General features: G+C 40.0%; 1 protein-coding gene across 1 annotated transcript in view; it reads left to right on the forward strand.

The window, feature by feature from the left end:
* The window catches only part of TRPA1 (transient receptor potential cation channel subfamily A member 1), a 46,304-nt gene extending 21,557 nt beyond the window's left edge, over positions 1-24,747 (forward strand). Inside the window, 19 exon segments of the mRNA XM_006086391.3 lie at positions 707-836; positions 1,443-1,543; positions 2,541-2,710; positions 2,796-2,960; positions 4,757-4,874; positions 5,799-5,965; positions 8,332-8,425; positions 9,651-9,710; positions 10,229-10,321; positions 11,575-11,645; positions 12,175-12,337; positions 13,119-13,208; positions 14,640-14,809; positions 17,247-17,376; positions 17,795-17,977; positions 20,800-20,868; positions 21,315-21,428; positions 23,851-23,948; positions 24,543-24,747. Coding sequence (XP_006086453.1) covers positions 707-836; positions 1,443-1,543; positions 2,541-2,710; positions 2,796-2,960; positions 4,757-4,874; positions 5,799-5,965; positions 8,332-8,425; positions 9,651-9,710; positions 10,229-10,321; positions 11,575-11,645; positions 12,175-12,337; positions 13,119-13,208; positions 14,640-14,809; positions 17,247-17,376; positions 17,795-17,977; positions 20,800-20,868; positions 21,315-21,428; positions 23,851-23,948; positions 24,543-24,747 — 2,391 coding nt within the window.
* The last annotated feature ends 248 nt before the right edge of the window (positions 24,748-24,995 follow it).

The raw sequence follows: 24,995 nt of genomic DNA on the forward strand, positions 1-24,995 counted from the left end.
AGGATTGGCCACTTCGCTGACCCTTCTTCAGGTTGGGAGGCTTTGGGGGGTTGCGGGGTGGGGGGGCGCACAGACTGGCCACTTCACCACTTGCTATAAGCTTCCACCCCAGCTGCCTCAGTGCTGCCTTTCAGGTAATGAAAAACTGAGGAGTTAACTCTGGGTTAAATTTTAACCGATGAATATATGATGTATTTATTTAAGTCCTACCATATCAGCAACGAATATAGTTTCCTTTGTAGTATTTAACATGTATTTGTTGTCAATAGCAACTCTAGATATGGTGATAGTTACATCTATTTCAGATGAAGGAGACTTTTTAAAAAGTGAACACTTTCTTGTGAGTGTTTTTAAATCATGTATGCACTAAATGCGGAAGATGTTTTTGTTGAGGACATTTAAAAATCTTAAAGTGAGAACTCAACTATTGTTAAAGGCCAAAGGATTTTATTTTTGCGGTGTAGGTAGTAACATAGATCTAACACAGACATCAGTTAATAGATTAACATGTGAGGGTAATTTTTGTTGCTGAAATGATAAAAGAATGCCTTGATTTCTGATGTTACACCATATGAATTATAGGGAAATCTCAAACAGTTTTGTAGTCAGGTACATGCTTGGGTGCTGGCCACATCGTGGGCACTCTAACCTGATGAATGAGTATTACTTACAGGTTGTAATGTAAGCTGACTTGTCTGTGCATAAGCCTTTTGTTGAATGACTTGTCTTATTTTAGGGAGCAGATATTAATAGCACTGATTCTGAAGGACGCTCTCCCCTGTTACTAGCCACGGCTTCTGCATCTTGGAATATTGTAAATCTGCTCCTCTCAAGAGGTACCACGAGGGACCCAGCCAAACCTTTAGAACTGCCACACACTTTGGTTAAACGTTTACTGTGGGCCAGGCATCAGGCCAGATGCTTGAATACAAAGATAAATAGAATATTTCCCATGTCTAGAGTAATATTCAGTGCAGTCAGGGATCAATACTTAAAAAGATTACTTCAGAACACTCATAGATAATAGTTACACAGCAATTATCATGTCCCAGGCATTTTGCTGAACATTTTATCTACATTCTCTCAATGGTTACGTTTTATGCAATAGAAGTACTGTAACTGTCCCCATTTTAGATACTAACCTGATGTGATGATAAAGAACAGGTATCGTCCCCTGGTCTTTCTTGATCTTTAATCTCTCCATCTTTGTAGTTTATGTTTTCAAAGGTAAGACCTCATATATTAATTAATGTAATAAATCATATATTCTCTCCCCCCTTTACACACAGTACGCACAGTCAGGTAAACCCATTTTTAACTATATTTAGTTTAAGTTCAAGGTTGGAAGAGATTTAAATAAAAATTATTTTGTTCAATTAAAACACCATAGGCCATGATTTAAATAAATAAACAGAAGTTATATTTATATTGTGCTTTTTCAGGTGCCCAAGTAGACATAAAAGATCATCTTGGACGTAATTTTTTGCATTTGACTGTACAGCAACCTTATGGATTAAGTAATTTGCAACCTGAGTTTATGCAGGTAATATATCTTTTATGTATGGATTCCCAGAAATAGCTGTGTTCGGCAGAGAGTAAACTGATTTTGCTTATTATGATTTTTATTATTATGAAGGCTGATTCTGGAATTTTAAAATTACTTTAAAATAAAAATTCTGTATTTAATATTTATTTACAACGTAGTGGTGATGATTATGATGATGATAATAAATTACACTGGGACTGAATTTTCCAAGTTACAGAGGGTTCCCATCTATCTATATTGAGTCAGCTTTCCTTCATTTTTTGACCATTATGAATTGGGTATCATAAAAAGGCCAAGTTCATGTGTGGGTTAGCAGTACTCTATCATCAATTCAGAAAAATTGCTCATCATACTTGACTTGATGGCATGTTGAAAACATTATTTCCACATTTATATTTACTGACTAATATTTATTGAGTGACTATTAGGTGTATCTGAAGTACATTATATTTTTCAGTATTGCCAATATCTTTAATGAAGAATAAAAATGTATGTATTTGAATATTCTAAATAAAAATGTTTGTTATTGATTGGTTTAAGCTGCTCATTGGGCATCCATTTTAAATTTATCATTCATACAAAAGATAAAGTAAACCTCATTTTAATATTTCACCCCTTTCTCCTAAAAGAGCACTTTAATATTAAGTTCTCAAATTGTTATTTGGGGGTGAGGGAGAGGCAAGGGAAGGATGTGGAGGATGGACTGTGGTCTGATATGCTTGGAAAATGTTAGGTTAAAACTGTTAAGTACATTTCTCACTCTCGGGATTTCCAGGGCCTTTGTAAATCACAGTAATGTGCACTGGAGGGAGACAGCATGCACTGTCATTCACATTTATCTTACTCTATCACCCTCCAGGTTATTAATATTTTTTGTCCTCAAGGGATCCATATTGACCCTTGTTGGAAAATACTATGCTATAGAATAGTTTGAAAAACACTGTAATTAGCATGATAGCAGAGTTATGTTTAGAATATTAATTTTTTCCCATAGATGCAACACATTAAAGAGCTGGTAATGGATGAAGACAACGATGGGTGTACTCCTCTACATTACGCTTGTAGACAGGGGGTCCCTGCCTCTGTAAATAACCTACTTGGCTTTAATGTGTCCATTCATTCCAAAAGCAAAGATAAACAATCACCCCTACATTTTGCAGCCAGGTAAGGGTCAGTTGATGTGACATATGAGCCTGTCATCTTTCTGTTTGATATTTACTTTGAACATATGAAACCTAATTTTTTCAAGTTACGGGCGTATCAATACCTGTCAGAGGCTCCTGCGAGACATGAATGATACAAGGCTTTTGAATGAAGGTGACCTTCATGGAATGACTCCTCTCCACCTGGCTGCAAAAAATGGGCATGATAAAGTTGTCCAACTTCTTCTGAGAAAAGGTGCCTTATTTCTCAGGTGAGGGTATATGATTAGAATATTTACATAGTATTCTTTTTAACTAGTTAGCCATTTCCAGGCTGTTTTTCTATTTTATTTCTAATTATGGTACCTAACTTTCTATCTCCCTATGTACTTTTATCTAATTTACTCCTTGAAACATTTGTGACCTCTGAAATATTGAAAGAGAAGTCAATGTTATTGCCAACTGATGAATGAAGATACTGAGATTTATAGAGTTGAAGTTCAGGGTCACAGAATAAATGGCTTTGTGCATAGTAGCTCCCAGGAGCTTTGAAATACAATTTCTCATATTTTATTTCATCATAACGCTACCGTCTTTTAATGCAGGTATAAAACTGTGTGTGTATGTATGCACACCCCATACAAATGCAAAGACTCTACTTTTCATTCCATCTGATGAATGGTACACATAAAAAGTGGCCTTTAAACCACAACATGAGATATAAAATACCCCTGAATTTCATTATACTTAACTCTCACACAAGGAGCAAAACCAAATTAAAATAATTACGCATAATAAAAAGTAGCATAATTAAATGACATCTTTGTAAAAGGAAAATAAAACCCCAGAAAAGTTTTATAGACATATGATGAGCTAGCTGCTAATGTCACCCAGGTGAATGAGCAAAGAGCTCATTAAGCTAATGTTCAAAACCCCATTTCTTTATCAGACTGTCAATCCCAGCAACATCATGATGCAGCTGGGAACTGCATGCTCTGCTCGTTCCTTCCTGCTTCCATGGGAACACCAGGCAGCGACCTGCAGAGGGGACCCCAGTGGGCCAGGCCAGAGAGTGGTTACTTAATTACATCATCACTGAAATAGCGAAGTGGCTCTTGCACCCTCACACAGCTGCTCACTGGCATTGAAATTAAATTGTGTCAGGATCTCACACTTTTTTCTATATATAATTTGGAAAAATGTCAAGCCTTCATTGTATTTAATACTAAATTTCTGTGAGAAGAGACAAACATTTTGCAAAGGGATTAAGTAAGGCCCAGCCAGCGTGGCTCAATAGTTGAGTGTCGACCTATGAACAATAGTTGAGTGTCGACCTATGAACCAGGAGGTCACAGTTAAATTCCTGGTCAGGGCACATGTGGGAGGTGTGCAGGAGGCAGCCAATCCATGATTTTCTCTCATTATTGATGTTTCTATCTCTCCCTCTCCATTCCTCTCTCTGAAATCAATAAAAATAAGTTTAAAAACACACATAAAAAACAACAAAGGGATTAAGTAAGCATCTTTAAGAGCAAAGACGAAAGATCCCTTTGAACCTGAACACTTAGTAAACTAAGTGGCACTAAGTTAAGTATCTTATAGTCATGATGATATTATTATCATTAGTAGTAGTAATAACTAGTGGTCATGAAGACTAATACCACCATCATGGAGATTTTTTATACAATGCTCAATGAAAGAAGAAACAGGACTTAAAATGTGTATAAATAAATTACAGCCTTGGGAAAAATACATCTGATACAGACATGCTAGCTCTAGTTTCACCCGCCCCCAAGTTTCTGATATTATGTTTATATACTTTTATATTTTAATCTGCTAAATTAAAAAATATGTGTGAATACATTAAAGGTAGATCATTTAAGACCATTGATTAGGCTTGAAATGAGCTCATTTGTTATAAATATGTAATAAATATTTAGTTCCTAGAACTGAGATTGCTTTTTTTTTTTTTTTGGTCTGATAAGACCTACCTTTCAAATGGGTGGCATGCCGTCCCACGTTTCAGCTGTAAGGGGAATGCACACGTCTTTTCTTATCTCTCTAACAGTGACCACAGTGGCTGGACTGCTTTGCATCACGCTTCCTTGGGCGGGTACACTCAGACCATGAAGGTCATTCTTGACACTAATTTGAAGTGCACAACCGATCAGGTTGATGAAGATGGGGTACGTACTGTGTTCTTCATTCCCACCCCAAATCTTGGCATATAAGAAACTTCAAAAATTGTAAGGAAGTCTTCTTAGCCACCCTGTTCCTTTCCTTGCCCTGTTCATAGCCTTTTATTGGGCTCTTACTATGCTGACCCTTAGAGAGGAACGTGTGAAAAGGGAACAGAATATGGAGAATGCTATGGGGTGGGTGCGTGTTGAGGACACCTCTTCAGTCTCGCAGAAACTGGCTCAAGGGTCTGTGTGGACTGATGATAAAATTTCCACCACTCTGGTGAACTGAGAAAAATGAAGAGGCGAGGGGTAAGTCTTCCTAAAACCAAGTGTATTTGACTTGAAGGACTATATTTTATTCTACTATGATGTTCTTCCTCCTTTTTGTGGGAGCAAGTATTGGATCTAAATTCTTTCATGAAATGATAGAAAATTGCCATTGCTTTATAAAAATGCCTTTATGTAGCAAAACAAAAGATTGGTAGCCTTATAGAAGCTCTGACTTAAAAAAAAAAATTTACAAGCCTGTGAAAGCCCAAAATCTGGGAACCGCTGCTCTACGAAATGGTAAATCTCCCAGAAGTATTTTCTTCTATGTTCATTGCGGCATCCTTACCCGGATAGCTTGTCCTCTGTCCTCCTGGAGTCATTCCACTGCAAAAAATAAGGCAAAACAACCACTTGGAATTCACATGCACACTCAGCCCCCACCCCGTCTCCCCACACACGCACCATGCTTGAACTATAAACTCGTTATTTTGAAGCTGGATTCTGACCACCAGTTTTAAATTGTATGTATTTTTGGTATTGAATGGTTAGTTTTGTTACTAATTTCTTTTAAACAGTTCAACAATGAAACATGGCAGTAAAATAGCCAAGGGACGATGAGCCATTGTCATTGCATTTCCTTTCTATTTCCTCTAAAAGAACACAGCGCTGCACTTGGCTGCAAGGGAAGGCCACGCCAAGGCTGCCGCCCTCCTCCTGAACTACGACGCTGACATCCTCCTGAACCGGCAGCAGGCCTCCTTTCTGCACCTGGCCATTCACAACAAGCGGAAGGAGGTGGTTCTTATGACCATCAGGAACAGAAGGTGTGCTGTCTTCCTGTCCATGGCCTTGAGTGTCCCCGGGCATGAGGGATAGTTCACAGCCTGAGAAGAAACAGAAAGAGAATAAGTTTCATCTATTAGTCAACATTTTTGTTGTTGTTGTTGTTAATCCTTACCTGAAGATATTTTTCCATTGATTTTTAGAGAGAGTGGAAGGGAGGGAGGGAGGGAAGGGGAGAAGAGAGAAAGAAACATAGATGTGAGAGAGATACATTGATTGGTTGCCTCCCGCATGAGAGCCCTGACCAGCCTGGGGGTATCAAACCTGCAATCCAGGTACGTGCCCTTGACCAGAAATTGAACCCATGACTCTTTGGTGCTCGGGCTGACGCTCTAACCCAGGGGTGGGGAACCTTTTCTCTGCTAATGGTCATTTGGATATTTATCATATCATTCTCAGGCCATACAAAATTATCCAACAATTAATTAACTCACTGCTAATATCTTGGCAGGGCCAGACCAAATGATTTTGTGGGCCTTATATGCCCTGCAGACCCTCTGCTCTAACCACTGAGAACACCGGCCACTTACAGAAACGTTTAATGAACTCTTTGGGTGACAGCAGACATTTTGTTTGAACTCTGATCTTCAGTTTCCATTTCTAAATCATGGGAGCTTGGACCGCCTTCGTGGCTGACTTGGGAGACTCGGGGGTTCAGGCATTGTTGTGTCTGGCACCATGGTCACTGTCAAGCATGCTGTGCCCTGCCCTATCTGAGCTTCCCCGACACTCTCCTGCCAACAGAACCCCCAAAACTGGATGTTGCTGAAAATATTCTCCAAGTTGTTGTGATTAGTGCCATCTAATGGAATCTTCCTTAACTCATGGTCTTTTGTGGCGGTGGGTTTTTGAACCAGATTCCCAGGAGTTTTTATGATGGAGTTGGAGAGTGGTTTGTTCCACTTCTGGTGCCGAAGTTTTTCTATATAATCACAAGGGCCCAGTGTTACCCAGTAGTGCACACAGAGGTGAACCATCTCATGTTCCAGGCAGATAAGGCCTGTGTTCATGAACATGGGACATCCTCAAGATCCCTGGCTGATCATTCTTTTGAAGCACCCATCAATGCAAGTGTGCAACGGGAAGTTTTCTACTGACTGTGCAGATACTCTAGATACGTGGTCGGCAAAAAGCAGCTCGCGAGCCACATGCGGCTCCTTGGCCCTTTGAGCGTGGCTCTTCCACAAAATACCACGTGCGGGCGTGCACGTACAGTGCGATTGAAACTTAGTGTCCCATGCTCAGAAGTCAGTATTTTGTGGAATAGCTGGTATTTTGTGGAAGAGCCATGCTCAAGGGGCCAAAGAGCCGCATGTGGCTCGAGAGCTGCTGTTAGCCGAGCCGCAGTTTGCCGACCACTGCTCTAGATCAGTGGTTCTCAACTTTCCTAATGCCGCGACCCTTTAATACACTTCCTCATGTTGTGGTGACCCCCAACCATAAAATTATTTTCGTTGCTACTTCATAACTGTAATTTTGCTACTGTTATGAATCGTAATGTAAATATCTGATATGCAGGATGTATTTTCATTGTTACAAATTGAACATAATTAAAGCATAGTAATTAATCACAAAAACAATATGTAATTATATATTCAATATGTGTTTTCCAATGGTCTTAGGCGACCCCTGTGAAAGGGTCGTTCAACCCCCAAAGGGGTCGCGACCCACAGGTTGAGAACCACTGCTCTAGATGGAGTTGCTGATAGGGTTAACAGAAAATCTGTCTGAGTAGTTTTAAGTACTAGTCTCCTATGACATAGATTGGCTCTGGGGGGTAACATATGGGCTCTTCTTTACTTCCTGCTGTAGATCTATTTCCTTTTTGGTATCGTAAGTATCTTATCCCGTCTAACTGGATGGAAATGAAGAAAGCGGCAGACTCTGCAGTGTTTTGGCAGGACCCGTGCTTGTTAACATACTTGACCCATGTTACTTTGTAGTTTAATTCAATACATGATGAATAAATAGATTAGATGCTAAATATCCTGTACCCAGTATTCTTGTTGCTATCCCATGTATGTGAATGTGTGAATATCTACCCAACATGACCAACTTATGATCTCAGGAAAAAAAAGAAGGCAAAAGCCTACCTTTTCTAGAAGGCATTTAGAGAAAGAGAAAAGCAATGATAACAACCATCCTGGAATTTGCCCACATTTCTAATTCTCATTAATGGACAAGGACCCTTATTCATGGATTCATCTTGGTTCAAATATTGGTTCCATTGGAATCAATTCAGGTTTCTCATAAAGATACAATCTTGAGTATCAATTGGTAGCTTTGTGGTTGTGCCGAACAAAAGAATTAAGACTCGTGTTTTTTTTTTAATTATTTTGTTTTACAGATGGGAAGAATGTTTTAGGGCTTTTAGTCATAATTCTCCAAGCAACAAATGTCCAGTCGTGGAAATGGTAGAATACCTCCCTGAATGCATGAAAGTAAGCTCTCCAAACAAAACTCCTTCTGGGTTATGCTTGGCATATAATATAATGTGAGGATTTACTGTTGTAATCACAACCTAAATAGTAGCAATTTCCATCTTTAAAAAGTTTCTAGTTTCCCACAGGGCATAAGGGAAGTTAGCCAACAAATATTTAGGAAGGACCTACTTGAATTAAAGAATCCAATTGTTATGTGGAATACAGAAAATATGGGCAACCGATTTTTTTTATTCAAATAATCCAAGTCTAGAGCAGAGATTACTAATGGCGATTGCTGGCTGAACAAATCCTCTAGTTGTTTTTAATGGAATGCATGTTATTGTTTCAAATTTGCATTAGTAGCTAACATTTAAAACTAGGAGGCCCCACCTTAAAGATCTAGATATCTGGCTTCCTATAAAAATCAGAAGATCTGGTGACTGGGCCTCCCTGCACACAAGGCAGGAATCGCTGGGCCAGTGTAGCAGCTGCTCCTTTGGGTGGGGCAAGCACCCTCCCACCTCTCACTCCTGCCTCCTCCTTTTGTATATTCAGCTCTAATGCCCAGTGTTAGTTGCCATGTATTGTCCTTCTTGTGCAATTGCTTCCCTGGTAGTACAGTGATATTTCTCTTATATGCCTGTATCCAAACTGTGAAGAGTAAAAAAGAAGCATATGGAGGGCCTGCAGAATTTCTCCTTGTAACATTATCCCCCCTGCCCTGTCCATGCTGCTCTAGATGAAGACTGTGTCAGTCCCAGTGCTCAGCAAGCGAGGTACAGAAGCAAACACAGTATCAGGCTCGAGCAATGCAGATAGGAACTCGGCCAAAGAAAGACCCCAGGGCTCCTCTGGAAGCAGATTAGGGGCAAGAGACAAGAAATGATCACTATAAGGCATTGGGCAAAGGAATCCTTAAGTATCTACATATTCTCTAGAAGCCCAGAAAGATGCCAAATCTTGGGCAAAACCAGTGGAAGATTTCTTACATTTTAGTAAATGTACTTTGTTTCTCAAAGTGGATGGCATTTTACTGAATCACTTTTATTTCTGTGTGCAGTGGTTAATGTAATATTTTATTTTTTAAACTTCGTTCATGAATGACATGGGTTATAGTTTACCTTGGAGGTGCAAGGAGCAAAAGAAGGGAAGGGATGTCTCAGGTATTGTTTTAGAGATGGGATCAAATCCTGTCTCCTCTCTACTCTCCTGTCCAATATCTTAGCCACTTTTCCTCCCAAAGGTGCTGTTAGATTGCTGCATGACACCCTCCACGGAAGACAAGTCCTGCCGAGACTACCATGTAAGCTTATTTAACCATAACAATTTGAAGTTTATTTTATTATAATTCTTTAAAGTATATTAAAAATATTAGTAGAGTTCCCCAATCTCAAAAGGTGGTAAATATTATCTTCGTTTGTCAGATTACTCTATTTCCTACTTATGAGATAATTTACCTCTTAGATCCTGTTTCCCCCTAATATTTTAATTGTTTTTAATAGCATTATTTAGAGTTGCTTCTAGTCTTCTATTTTCTTGTATAGTATTGCCTGAAGAATTAAATTGGGTGTAAGTGACTATGACTATGAGTTAAAAATCAATGATTATGAGTTAAAAATCAATCAAATAACAGCTTCCTAGGATATTTATTTTTTTAAGTAATATGCAATAAGTTAATTTACTTTTGTTCAGATGAGATGACTCAACTTTTATTTGAATCATTTAATTTTCAACAGAATTGTAGGCTTGTGTTTGTGATTTGTCAAGAACAGTTGTGGGTCTATACTAGACTAAAACTTTTAAAAATTATATCTCCTATAGATCGAGTATAATTTCAGATATCTTCAATGTCCATTAGAATTCACGAAAAAAAATGCACAGGATGTTACATATGAGCCTCTCACAACCATCAATGTAAGTCTAGTGTTTTCATTATCCAGGTAATTTCTACATGGGCTCTGCAGTGTTTTGGTATTATAGTTCAGGAAGGGACCTGGAGAGAATTCCAGATTTATAGTTTTATGTCTGTCTGTCATGTGGCCCCAACCTTTATTTTTAGTAAAAAAAAAAAAAGGCAATAATTTTCCACAATTGCTATAATTTGGTCTCCTTAAAGTTCCACACTCTTGATCACTTTCATCCTCATGGTTATGTTAAACCTGTCCCAACCCAGAATCCAATACACCAGGGACAACATGGGCTGTCCACCTAAATACAGACACACATATTTAAGAGTTTGCTCCATTGTAAATCAGAGGAAAATGTGGGGCTTGGCATTTAACAGTCATAGCTTCCAAGTTCAGCTGACCACTGGCCCCACGGTAAACTCTGACTTTCAGAAGCTCCTAGATCCTTCTGGAAGAGTAAATGCAATCAGAGAGCAAGCCCTACATGCTCAGTATGGACCCAAATTTCCCTAGAGACTTGTTCTAAACCAGTTCTTAGTCCAAAGAGTTCTTGCACATTTCTAGCAGATGAGTCAATAAAAGCCATGAGGCTGATCTACTTCTGTCTAAACCAGGGTTTCAGACTCAGGTAACTGCACAGGAAGCAGGTAACAGGTATGTGATGAGCTCCTGGTGTGAAAGGACATGGCTACTCACTGTTGTCTCAGTGGGTGAAGGAGGCTCTGGGGCTTCCTCGTCCATTATCTTGCTAACATCACTTCCTCTATGAATTTATTGAACAATTAAAAATTAATTTTGAGGTAGATATTAGTAGCTCCAATAACTCATGACAACTTATAAAATACAGGCTAATTTAACCACTGTTATGTGTACTTTACTATTTAAAACGCTTCCAGAAAGATAAGCCTGGGTTTCTTCAAGGAAAGACCAAGGGTGTAGCTTTTGCTTATTTATCTTAAATGTCCTTTCCAGTTGCAACTTGTATAAGATTGAAAAGCTGATTTCTTTAACTAGTGAGAAAATGAAATAGACAAACTGAATCAAATACTTGCACCTGTATAAAATGGTTCTCTCTAGCTTGTGTGTGTGTGTGTGTGTTTTAAATATATTCTTGATAGAACTTTGGTTTCTCAAATTTTCAAAAACAGTTGTTACTTTTGTAATATCAGATAAAGTTATAAAACCAGCAAACAAGAAGCTTAATTTATACTTGATTGCTTCATATGGTTGTATTTTTATGGATCTTTTTTTATTTCTCAGACAATGGTACACCATAACCGCATAGAGCTTCTCAACCATCCTGTGTGCAAAGAATATTTACTTATGAAATGGTGGGTATTAGGTAGTATTTCTTTTAAATAATATCTCCATTAATTTTATTAAAAGTCTTCTAAATAATTATGTTTAAATGGTATTTTTATGTTTGAAAAAGAAATGTGTTGAAGGCATATTTTGGTATTAAAATGATGATGATGTTTATTTTTTACATTAAATGGCATATTTTGGGGTGAGGGGAAGTCACTATATAAGACAATGAGAGGCGTTCCTGGGTCCTGCAGTTTAGTGGACATGAATGAAGTGAGAGGTGTGTTCCTGGGAAGAGCCAACATGGAATTAGTAGATATGAGCTAATGTCTCGGCTCTTCCATTAATTGGTGAGAGATTTTTAAGTAACTCGTGACTTACTGGGAAGTTGTGATTCCTTTTTTGAAAATGAAAAAAAATGAATTCGAAGGTCTTCTTGGTTCTAAAGTTCAGTGGATTTACCAAATAGACTTCTGAGAGAGATCATAACTACTTTTTCCACAGTATCTTAATGTTGAAATTCCTCAATTATGGTTTACTTATTTTCTTTTGTAGGTTGGCTTATGGGTTTAGAGCCCATATTATGAACCTAGGATCTTATTGCCTTGGTCTCCTGCCTATGACCTTTCTTGTTGTCAATATAAAGCCAGGTATGGCTTTCAACTCAACTGGAATCATCAATGAAACTAGTGATCGTTTAGAAATATTAGACACCAAGGTATTTTTCCACTTATTTTCATATTTCAACCTTTTAAAAGATTATTAAAAAGTGTGTTTTTTTCCCTAATAATATTAGCCCTATTATAAGTTTGAAATACAAGGACTTTTATTATTATAAATAGCCTATAGGATTCATATATGCTAACAATTTCTCCTAAAGTCTTTTGTGAAGTGAGAGGGAATATAAATAAATGGGTCAGTAAAGAGTTCGTAAATTAATTTAAAGGAATTGACATGTATGAGATGCTAGCTTGAATGCTGAAATAGAAAACGTTAAAATTGGTTTCCAAGAAAGCAGATTTGTGGCTGCCAGGGATTGTAGGGAGAGAGGAGTGATGCTTAGTGGGTACAGGGTTTCCCTTTGGGGTGATGAGAAAGTTATGGAACTAGATGGTGATGATGGTGTGTAACACTGTGAATGTACTGAATGCCACAGAAGTGTACATTTTAAAATGTAAATGTACAGATAAAATGTAAAACTCTCAAAATGATAAATTTTATAGTATGCACATTTTACCAGAGTAAAATAATTTTTTGCATAGGTTCATATTCCTTTGGAATTCCATTGGCAATTTCTGAACCTGTCTTAGGACATTATAAAATGAATATGTGTCTTCTTTATATTGGCATCACAGTAATTTTCTGTTTAAAGCAAATATGGACAGTACATAGAAATGAAGCAAAAGAATAACAAATATGTAATAGTGGAAATTATTAAGAAATTTGTGTTGTTTTAATGTATACCCTTGTAAGTGCTTACATTATTTTTTTTGTTTCAGGATTCATATTCTATAAAAGTTTGTATGATTTTAGTTTTTTTATCAAGCTTATTTGGATATTGCAAAGAACTGGTCCAGATTTTCCAACAGGTAAACAATACATTTTGTATCTCTAAAATTGGAAATATTTTAATATGCAGAATGCAAATTAATTTAGTAAATATTTTAATATGCAGAATAAATATTTTAATGTCAGAATAAAATCACATACCTGGAAAAATGTATAGATGGGAAATACCAAGCATAAACTTCTCCAGATGTAGAAATTGCGGGATGTTAGATACACTCTTTGCCCTGGACGGTGCCTGTTGACACACCTGAAGCCGAGTTGGTCCAGAATGACAAGTCCATGTGGGTCTGTCTGGCTACACATGACTTTTTCTGTGTTTTCTCTGATAGCGACTTAATATTTTGCTGACATAAAAGTTAGATTTTGAATTTTCTAATTTTGAATGTAACTGTTTATAAAGAACTTACTTGGGCCAAGACTCCATTGCAAATGTGTTTGTTTTTTTATTCCTCTTCTAAAAGGAATACTTTATTTATTGCATAAAATGTCAAGTTATAACAAAATTGGGGAACTTTTTATCATACTTTTTACTTTCTACTTTACTTCTTAAAATGGATGAACCAAGTTCAGATCAGACACAAGGATTATGTAAATTACCTGTAGGTCCTTGCTTGGGTTGATAAATGGCATCAGTCTTTTATTATTCACTTTTGGAGTATACTTTTTGTGCATGTTACTGTCTATGTTTTATATCTTTTACACAATACCTCATTTTCTATGGAAATGTACCTCTCTACATAATATGAGCACATGGGTATTTGCATGATGATAATAGTGCTTTGCACTTGTTTTACATATACATTGCCAAGTACTTTTTTGTATGTATATAGTTTCAGTAAATTGTCACAATTCTGAGAGTTAGACTGTATTGTTCTATTGTATGTTAAATGATTTAGGGCATATTATGTAATATCTCTTGTCATTTTCAAACATGAGAACTACAGATTTGGTCTCCACATTTTCTTATTGATAATGGCCTATTCTACATGACACCTTTAAGTTAAGAATAGAAAATACACCAAAGCGGTATGGTAATTTAGTCTTAGCACAGGTCTCAAACCTCCTTAGAAGCAGAATTAGTTGCTTTGTATCCTGGGAATTCCACATGCATGTCTATATACAGGCAGAAAGGAATTACGAAGCCAACCTGCAGTCCCTCCATCCCCAGATTTTTCCTTAAGATGACGTGGACTCTATGGGGAAAGCCCAGAAACTTGTAGAGGCATCAGACTGCCTAGGTGCCAGGTCAATAGAAGAGGCTGGGCTACCTCCAACAATGATATGAACCAAGAGCGCAGTCCAGTCCAGGATGGCAGGAGCTGGCTCCTTGGTCCTAAATCCCCAGCTGCAACAACGAAAAACTCTTGTGACTCATTACAAATATATATTCATCCATAAGATGTCAGGTCTTGATCTCTACATAGGGTAATTCTTCATTTTTTTAACCCCAGAAAAGGAATTACATATTGGATCAGAGCAATGGAACTGAATGGGTTATCTACACAACGAGCATTATTTTCGTGTCACCCTTGTTCATCAGTATACCAGCTCACGTGCAGTGGCAATGCGGAGCAATTGCCATTTACTTCTATTGGATGAACTTCTTAATGTATCTTCAGAGGTAAAACTGGCTTCAATGATCTCTATATCCTTTAAACATCCTTTAGGCATGTTTAATATAAAAAAGAGCTATTATAAGTCCCATAAATATATAACTGGCTTCTTCCTTTTCCAATGTTGTAAATTGTGAGGATATCTTTTATATTATTAAGGAAAAGGGAAGGGAGGTTTGGAGTTCAGAGTGTAGACCAGGTTTCTCTCAACCTTGGCACTACTGAAATTTGGGACCAGATAATTTTTATTGTGGGGCTCTGTCCTGTGCACTGTAGGCTGTTTAGTAGCATCCCTGGCCTCTCCGCTAGATACCAGTAGTAATCGTCCCCCACCCGTGTGACAATAAAAAATTTCTCTAGATAATTGCCAGTTATTCTCTGGGTGGAAAAAACCCCTCGAATCCAGACCCACCAGTCTAGTCAAATCTAGATTAAATGTGGGAGTAAATGGGTATACAAGTATTGGCTATTCTTGTTTTGCCTGGTATTATTTGATAATTACTTACTTTAGATTAAAACAATTAAAAGGAAGTGTTAGGTATGGTGAGTAATAGTGATAGGAGGGGAAAATGTCAACCCCAAAACTCTAATTCTAGAGAGGAAAGGAGGACCAGGCTCCCCTGCCTCCCACACTTGCTGCTGTTGAGTTAAATGTTATTTCAGCCCTGGCCGGTGGCTCAGTTCTTTGTAACATTGTCTTGTACACCAAAAGGTTGCTGGTTTAATTCCCAGACAAGGCACATGCCTAGGTTTCTGGTTCGATCTCATATATGTTTCTCTCTCACATCAGTGTTTAACTCTCACTCTGTCTCTGTCTCTCTCTAAACATATCCTCAGGTGAGGATTTTTAAAAATATTATTTCACACAATCTTTACAATAACAAGAGGTAAATGTTATTACTCACAGTCTATAAAAGAAGAAGCTGAGGCACTGAGTTAGTAACTAGCCCAAGATCTCAGGTGGTAAGTCAGATGTGAGCATTTTACCAAAGTCGGTCCAACCCTGGGACAGCGCTTTCCCCACCATAGGTCTGCATTGCTGTCCTGAGCACAGTGCAGTGGGGCTGAGCCCCGACCCCCGAAAGGACAGGATCTGGTGGGAAGAGCGCTGACCTGGAAGGCAAGAGGCATCAAGATAGGTCCAGGCAGTGCCACTCTGTTGGCTTTGCCACTATTTAGTGACCTGAGCGAGGTCCTAGATGTCTCTGGGAACTGAGCTTCTAAGTCCTCTGATGTCCCTTTCAGCTTTAAAATCTTATGACTCCCCTTTTAACAGGGTGTCTTGTCAAAGGAAAAGTACAAGTTAGTAGTCAGAAGACACCCATCATCTACCCAGACATTTCACAATGTAGGTTGCTGGGGAGACACAGGAAAGTGTAGGGAGCTGTAAGGATGGGAGAGTGAAGCATGGGTATGTGCCTGCGACAGATGCCCCCAGAAGCATGAGCTCATTTCGTCACTCCCACCGAGGCACCACACAACTCATCTCTCTCATCCCCACATCGTCTGGTAGCAGCATCTTGGATACTGGGAAGCTATGATTTCTCTCTCCTACTTTGGTCAAGTGGTAACACAATGAAAGATAAACATTAAAAGAAGAGAAAAGAAAAAGGAAAAAGGCAGATAGTGTGAGCGGACTGAAAATAAGACTTGATGCTTCATGAATTCTCATGTCTCATTTTGGAAAGTAACTGGCCTCAGTTATCTCATCTGTGGAAACTAGTGCCTAGTGCATGATAAATATTGACCCTGAATGAAATACACTGGGCCAGAAAAGTGAATAAATGTATTTTTTTCCTGCAAGGTTTTTTATTTTTTATTTTTTCTTTATTGATAAAGGTATTATATATGTCTGTGCAATTCCCCATTGCCCTTCCCCCCAGCACATGCCCTCACCCCCTTGTGTCTCTGTCCATTGGTTATGCTTATATGCATGCATATAAGTCCTTTGGTTGACATCTACCCCTCCCCCAACCCTCCCCTGACTTCCCTCTGAGGTTTGACGGTCTGTTCGATGCTTCTCTGTCTCTGGATCTATTTTTGTTCATTAGTTTATGTTGTTCATTATATTCCACAAATGAGTGAGATAATGCAATATTTATCTTTCTCTGACTGGCTTATTTTGCTTAGCATAATGCTCTCTAGGTCCATCCAGGCTGTTGCTAATAGTACGAGTTCCTTCTTTTTTACAGCAGCATAGTATTCCATTGTGTAGATGTACCACTGTTTTTTAATCCACTCATCTGCTGATGGGCATTTGGTCTGTTTCCAAATCTTAGCTATTGTAAATTGTGCTGCTATGAACATAGGGGTGCATATATCCTTTCTGATTGGTGTTTCTGATTTCTTGGGATATATTCCTAGAAGTGGGATTATTGGGTCAAATGTGAGTTCCATTTGAAAAAAAAAAGTGAATAAATATTTTAATTTTTCAAATCTTCCTAGATTTGAGAACTGTGGGATTTTCATCGTTATGTTGGAGGTAATTATGAAGACTTTGTTGAGGTCCACAGTCGTGTTTATCTTCCTTCTTTTGGCCTTTGGACTCAGCTTTTACGTCCTCCTGAGTATACAGGTGAGGAGTTGTGCCTGTGGTTCATTTTTTTGCTATAAATATTGGGAATATATATTTATACTGAAGTCTCAATGGTGTATAATATCAATAATAACACAACAATATTTGGATACTTTCATTTTATCTGATATATTGGCATTCAAATGATTTTCACTGCAGGAAAAATATAGCCTTATTACATGACTTTTTTCCATTGTCAAAACGTTTATGTGTAATGCACGATGATTTGTGTGCAGAAAAGATTATTTTGACGACTTTACCACCAGTTTATTCGTAGTTTTTATCCCTGTATTTTAGTAGCTGTAGTCCTGTGACTTTAAAAATATTTTAAATACGATTTTTATCATTTTACTCTCCAGGAACCATTTTTCATTATATGCATTTTGCATTTCATGGTTCCCTTCCCGTCTCTCCTCAGGATGCTTTCAGCACTCCATTGCTTTCCATAATCCAGACCTTCAGCATGATGCTAGGAGACATTAATTATCGCGATGCCTTCCTAGAGCCGTTTCTGAGAAATGAACTGGCATATCCACTTCTGTCCTTTATACAACTCATTACCTTCACAATGTTTGTCCCAATCGTCCTCATGAATTTACTTGTAAGTAATTTATCCTTGTATTTCCTGCTTGCTGATCATTTGAGGCATTTCATAATCATTATTCGGAGCCTCCCCCATCTCCCTCCAAGAAGGAAAAAGGGACACCTGTGAAATCCATTCTTTCACTGAGGCCTGAGTGTGCCAGGCACAACGTGGGGCCCAGGGGATGCAAAGATGCATTCACTTGGCAAATGCTTATCAAGAATCTCCTAAGTGACCCAGACACTGACCCAGGTGCCGGGACAGAGACAGATCAATACCCAACCCCTACATGATTATAAACTAGTCATGAAGTTAAGCAGTAAACAGGTAAGTATGCAGCATGATGTCGAGGGGGTGGTAAATGCTATGAAGAACTCCAAGGCAGAATAAGGATATAAAGATGAATGGTGTGTGCTGCGTTAGGGTTGCCGGGAACAGGGGAAGGCAAAGGTTAGGCAGATACCTTCATGGAGTGAAGGAGGAAGAACTCATCTCTTGAATCTCTCATGGACCAGAGATTTAAGTGGAGAGCCAGGGTGGGAGGTATTTGTGACATTCAGATGCCCCCTCTAAAAAGTCAGAGGCTGGCTACCCCCAGCAGATATGGACATGTCCGTGCCCTTCCACAGAGAACCTGTCCAGCCCTGAGCATCCTGGCTGATGCAGGCAGGCACGCATCCCAGGTCCATGGAGAGTCCTAGCCGGCATTACAGGGCACGTTTTTTCCTTATTCATTTACTCGAATGTGCACATAGTCCACACACTTTTTTGGAGCCTGACTATGCACCAGGGACCGTGCTGGGCAGTGTTTCCAGAAAGAAAAAATAATAATACAGACTATGTAATGTTTTGATTCACTGACTTGATACAACTCCAGTTTTATTTTGGTGACATAGAAAAATAAAAGATGGCAACTAAGAATAATAAAGAATGACATGAAGCCCACACTCGTCTCTGAGACTCACTTCCGTTTGGAAGACCATTCTCCAGAGGAGAACCTGGGTTAGCAGCAGTACAGGTCGGTGCCACCCGCAGATCTGTACGGCCAACAGCCAGTGAGCTTCACTACCTGCTTGTCCCAGAGCAAAATCAGACCCACCAGGGCCAAGACAGACACTGTTCTCCTTCCTCAGACTGACTCGATATTCTCCACCCACCCGGCCCCCTTTTCCTCATTTCTGCCAATAAACATTTGCCTCTCCACCTACTTCCTCTTAGCTCTCGCCCTTGTGGTGCCTCATCCCCACTGCTACAGAAGACTGAAGAGTTCCTCCATCTCATCTCATTTCTCTGTCTAATCCTTCCCACAAATTATCACCACAGTGATGCCCTGATCATGAAAAATTGGGCCCGTCAGTGTCTCTTTCAAAGGTTTTTCTATGACTCTTCTAAAGCTTCAGTCCATGAGCACTGCACACAGGGTCCTCATGATCCGGATCTGACCCAGATTTCACCCAACTCCCCACTGTCCGCAGCTTTTACCCAGACACACACCAGCACACGCGGTCACTGGGTGTGCCAGGCTTTCCTCCTGCCTCCTGGGCGCTGCTCTTCCGTTTCCTGGAACCCCCCACCTTGGTTAACTCTTTCTCAGCTTTCAACATTCAGGCCAGGCATCATCTCTGCTGGGCAGACTTTCTTAGCCAACTACCCCACCCCAATCACCGGAGTCCGTTATCATAGTTTTGAGGACACAAATCAGAGAAAGACAATAATAAAACCTACTTCCTAAGTTATTGTGAGGATAAAATGAGCTAATATGAAGAATTTAAAACATATATGCATTCAAATGTTAGCTACTATTAAGTATTAATAGTATTTGATTAACATTTAATATTAATATATTGCTTATTTTAATTAGTAAATGATGAGGCTTACAAGCTTATAACTTGTATTAATAAATTATGGGACGCACAGCTCAGCAGACTCAGATGTCTTCAGAGCCAGGCAAGCACCTCTGATGTAAGATCTAAACCAGAGAGACTGCCCATCGCAGGACTTGCAAATTAATAACAGAAAACATTATCCTGCCAGATAAAAGCTACTTGCTGACTATATTTGTACACCCTGGAATAGACTTTCACTGCTCATTCATTCAGCAGGAATAGACTTTCACTGCTCATTCATTCAGCAGCTTTTTTGTGTGCCTACTATGTGTCCTGCACTATTCTAAGCACTGGGCATATGGTGGTAACCTGGAGGGACTGACAGAGCCCTTCTCAGAAAGCAGGGGGCCGGGTCAGCAGACACAGGCCCTGAGTGTCTCCCAGCGGAAGAGTGAGTTAATTTGGACTCAGTAGAACTGAGCTGACAGCTTCCCATCACCTAATTCTGCCCAGCCATGGATTTCTAGGAGGATTTGTATTACCAGAGCCTCATCCACCCCTAAAGTGTACCTTTTCTTGCCAAACATACATAATATATAAATCTCTTCATTCCCTCATTTTAATGTTTTAACTTTTCCATGTTGTCCACCTTAGATGCTAAACTCCTGCAGTTTCCAGGCATGGTGCATGGCTATTGCCAACGGCATTTGATATCACATCACTCCCGTCCTCCCCCAAAAGAACATATTTTTACTTGAAATTAAAATGAATTTCAGATTTATTTTTATGTCTTAACTTTTCATGATAACACTTGCCATTACTGGACCCACCGCCATGGCCACTGCTGTTAGGAGTTATACAGGCTTCGCAGCTCTCCGTGGGGTATGGGAGCAAAGTGTTCAAGGGCCCTGCTGGTGAATTCCATGCCACACTGACAGCATCCAGGGAGACCGTAAGTGCATTTTGACGTGAGCCGTTACACTGGTCGTGATGCAATGCCGTGTTGTGCTTCAGATCGGTTTGGCAGTTGGGGACATTGCCGAGGTCCAGAAGCACGCACTGCTGAAGAGGATTGCCATGCAGGTGAGTGTCGTGTTTGTTTCGAATCAGCACCACCTGAACCGTTCACATGCAGGCGTGGCTGAGTCCTGAGAACACTCTGCTGAGCCTGGGCATGTTCTCACTACATGCCTGCAATGCATGTTCTCTGGTGCACCTGTGGTCGTCAGAGAATCAAAAATGAAAAAAAAAAATCCTACAACAATGTCGGCAGAGGAATTGAGAAACTGTCTAAGCCTCTTTCGAGGTCAACATGGGGCCAACCAGGCATCTAGCCACTGTGGCGCGGGTGGATGTGGTGAAAGGCAGGGGCAGGTGATCGGCTGCCAGGGGCCCAGGAAACTGGCCGCCCAGCGTCAGTGACACAGCAGTCAGTGTTCAGTTGCTGTGCTAACGCTTTCGTCTGTGCAGTGTGAGAATTCCAGCTACTAATGAATGATCCCTATCAATAAATCCAATATGCACTTTAGGTGGAACTCCATACCAACTTAGAGAAGAAGCTGCCGCTCTGGTTCCTACGCAAAGTGGATCAGAAATCCATCATCGTCTATCCCAACAGAGCCAGATACAGCCGAGGGTTACTAGTAAGTACATGGAACAAACATGGCATAGACAGTGCGACACTGCTTCATTGTGTATTCCTGAAGGTTGCCTTTTCATTTTTATTTACTTACTTATTTTAATATATGTTTTTTATTTATTTCAGAGAGGAAGGGAGAAGGAGGGAGAGAGAGAAATGTTAGTGATGAGAGAGAATCATCCATCGGCTGCCTCCTGCACACCCTCTACTGGAGATCAAGCCCACAACCTGGGCATGTGCCCTGGCTGGGAATCAAACCGTGACCTCCTGGTTCATAGGTCTACACTCAACCACTGAACCATATTAGCCAGGCCCAAAGGGTGCCTTTCTACACACCCTGAATCACTCTGCTTGTGGGAAACAAATAAGCTTGTTTTAAAAAAATAGTGCAGGATGAGAAAGTGATGGGCAGTGCAGTGGCCTCTCTCCATGTGGCTCAGCTAAAGCTTCAGTGTTAAACATGTGCCACATCCCTGTGAGAACACTTGGTGGGTGTACTATTTAAGTAACTTTTTTACATTGCAGGTGTGCTGTTTTTCCTAATCACATATCACTTACTTATATGTGCAGATGTATGTATGTGTGTGTCTGTGTGCCTATATAGAACACATGTGTACATATTCACAGATACACACCCATGGAGAATACATATAGAAAATACACAGAGATTAAGCCAGGCCATCTATACTAATAAAAGGGTAATATGCTAATTAGACCAAACGACCTTTCGATCATCATTTCAGACATCCTTCTGGACAAAGCCATGGTGGCAGAGGCCGAGGCAGAGGCAATTAGTGGCGATCAGGCAGGCAGTGGAGCAGTTAGAGGTGATCAGGCTGGCAGGGGAGCAGTTAGGGGGCAATCAGGCCGGCAGGCAGAGGCGGTTAGGGGCGATCAGGCTGGCAGGCAGATGAGCAGTTAGGAGCCAGCAGTCCCAGATTGTGAGGGATCCCAGATTGGAGAGGGTGCAGGCAGGGGTGAGGGACCCTCCCCACCCCTATGCATGAATTTCGTGCACCGGGTCTCTAGCTGTATTATAATGGGAAAGGGACTATACTAAGAGTCAGAAGTACTGGATGCTAATCTTAACCATGCCTGGGCTCCCTCTCTATGAATATTCTTTCTGAGTTCTTTGTAGGTTAAGTTTCCATTGTGTAGTCATAACATGATAAAGGGAACCTAAGTGTCAGCCTATGCTTTACTCTGACTCTACACTATCGCCCTATCTGATTCCACTCACATCCATGGTTGCAATTACCACCTAACACAGGAGCTCAGTGATTGATATCTCTGGCCTACAGCTCTTCTGTGCATTCTGGGCCTCTGTATCCAGCTGTTGACTTGACATCTTCCCTGGTGTGTCTGAGGTCCCTGAAATTCAGCATGTTTAAAACAAACTCTTGCAAAACAAGCTCATGCCTTTCACTCTTCCCACGAATCACTCCCTCCCAACATCCCCTACAGAGAAAGGGTGGAAAAGCTCATCCTTCTCCAAAGTTGCTTATGTCAATTGACATCCACACCATTTGCCTGTGCAGATGGCAGCCTTGACATTGCCCCTCCCTCTTCCTATCCCCTCACTTCAGTCAATCACAGGTTTAGGCCATCAGACTTGCTAGGTGGTCTCCTCTTGCCTAGACTCCTAGAATTACCTCACTCCTGGTCATTTCACATCTGCCCTCGATCCTCTCTAGTTCACCAATCATTTAAAGATCCTAAATTTTAAAAATATTAAAATAGCATTTCAGAAATGTCCCCGGTGAAATTCAGTTGTGTTGCATATGATGCTAAGCAGTTTGAGAGAAATAGCTTATATTGTGTGAAATACCACCACTTATTTTGTTGTTGTTAATCCTCACCTGAGGATACTTTCTCTATTGCTTTTCAGAGGGAGTGGGAGGGAGGGAGAGAGAAAGAGAGAGAGAGAGAAACACCAGTTTGAGAGAGACACATAGATAGCCCTGTAGCCTCCTGCACATACCCTGGTAGCTCTGATGTAACCTGCAACCCAGGCTGTAACCTCGACCTGGAATTGAACCCAAGACCCTTCAGTGCACAGAGCGCTCCAATCACTGAGCAACACAGGTCAGGATGAAATACCGCCACTTATGATGGACATTTTTCATGAGAATTTCCTCATGAAAATGATTCACTTAAACCTTTTCCTAAACAATCCTCCACTCCAGTTTCCCCCTCCTTTTGTATTATTTATATATCCTGTACTTTGCTCTGTTATGTGTATAATTTTGTTATACAGCTCTTTGCATGTCTATTTCTCTAAACAGACTGAGCTCCTTGAGGGCATGGCTCTCGTTAGATACCTGTGCTAGCACACCCTGGTTCAGAAGTTGAGTTATGGCACATGTTCAAGAAATAGTTCCTGAATTGAGTTTAATGTGAGTAACTATTAATCTTTTATCCCACAGTGCATATTTCACCAAATTTTTTGCACCCAAGAAGTAAGACAAGAAATACCAAATGCGGATACAGCTTTAGAAGTAGAAATATTGAAGCAGAAATACCGGTATGTATTTCTTCTTTTATCCATATTTGAGAAACTCAAAAGTCTTAAATAATGATGCATAGTAAAGGGTTACACTGTATATTTGTGTTTATCTTCTGTATTAAGGCATGCTTTAACTCACTGATGCTGCCAGGGGATTGGGAATCGTGAGAGAGTTCCTAGAACCTCCAACAACTTATTTGCTGCTACTCACCCAACAGTATTATGAGCTGCATGCATCCCTCATGAGCCATCTCCAGTCATACATCAAAGCTCTGAAAGATTGTGAGGATCCCAGGAGCAGATGCATAGTGTACAGTGGTTAAATGTGAGGGCTTTAGGGTTCATTTACCTGAGTTCAAGGCACTTAACCTTTCTGTGCAACAGTATTTTAATCTTTAAAATGGAAACCTAAATAAACCAGCTGTGAACCAATAGTATAACCGTAGGAAAATCGCTTATACTTTGAAAATATGTGTTCCTGACCAGGATTCTGACTGTCCGGAGTCTGTAACCTGAGCACAGGTAACCCGATACCTGTTAGCACTTCTGGTCCCCAGGCCTTGTGCACGTGGAGGGCTGAAATAAATTCATGAAACCTGTATGTCCCTTTAGGCTGAAGGACGTGACTTCTCTTCTGGAAAAACAGCATGAGCTTATTAAACTCATCATTCAGAAGATGGAAATCATCTCGGAGACAGAGGACGAAGATAACCATAGTTCTTTCCAAGACCGCTATAAGAGAGAGCAGCAGGAGCAAAGGAATAGCAAGTGGAATTCTGTGCTGAAAGCAGTAAGGGCCCGAACACAGGACCCTTAGCAGGAGTCACCCTTAGCAGTGGGCTTCCTGCATGTGCATCTCCTGCATATTAACACACATGCACAATATACACTTGGGGTGTGATCGCCAGTGTGGAGAGAGTGAGGAAAAGGCAGAAAGCTGATTCTGTTTCCCTCCCTCTGAAGCCGAATCCTGTGTAGAAGTAAACTATCTCTTTCTAATCACATTTTCTGCCAGTCACTCTGCTTGGGAATATCCTTGCTGATATGTTCAAATTGGACTTTACC

The sequence above is a fragment of the Myotis lucifugus genome, unplaced genomic scaffold, assembly GCF_000147115.1.
Source record: "Myotis lucifugus unplaced genomic scaffold, Myoluc2.0 scaffold_27, whole genome shotgun sequence".
In the NCBI taxonomy this organism is placed as follows: domain Eukaryota; kingdom Metazoa; phylum Chordata; class Mammalia; order Chiroptera; family Vespertilionidae; genus Myotis; species Myotis lucifugus.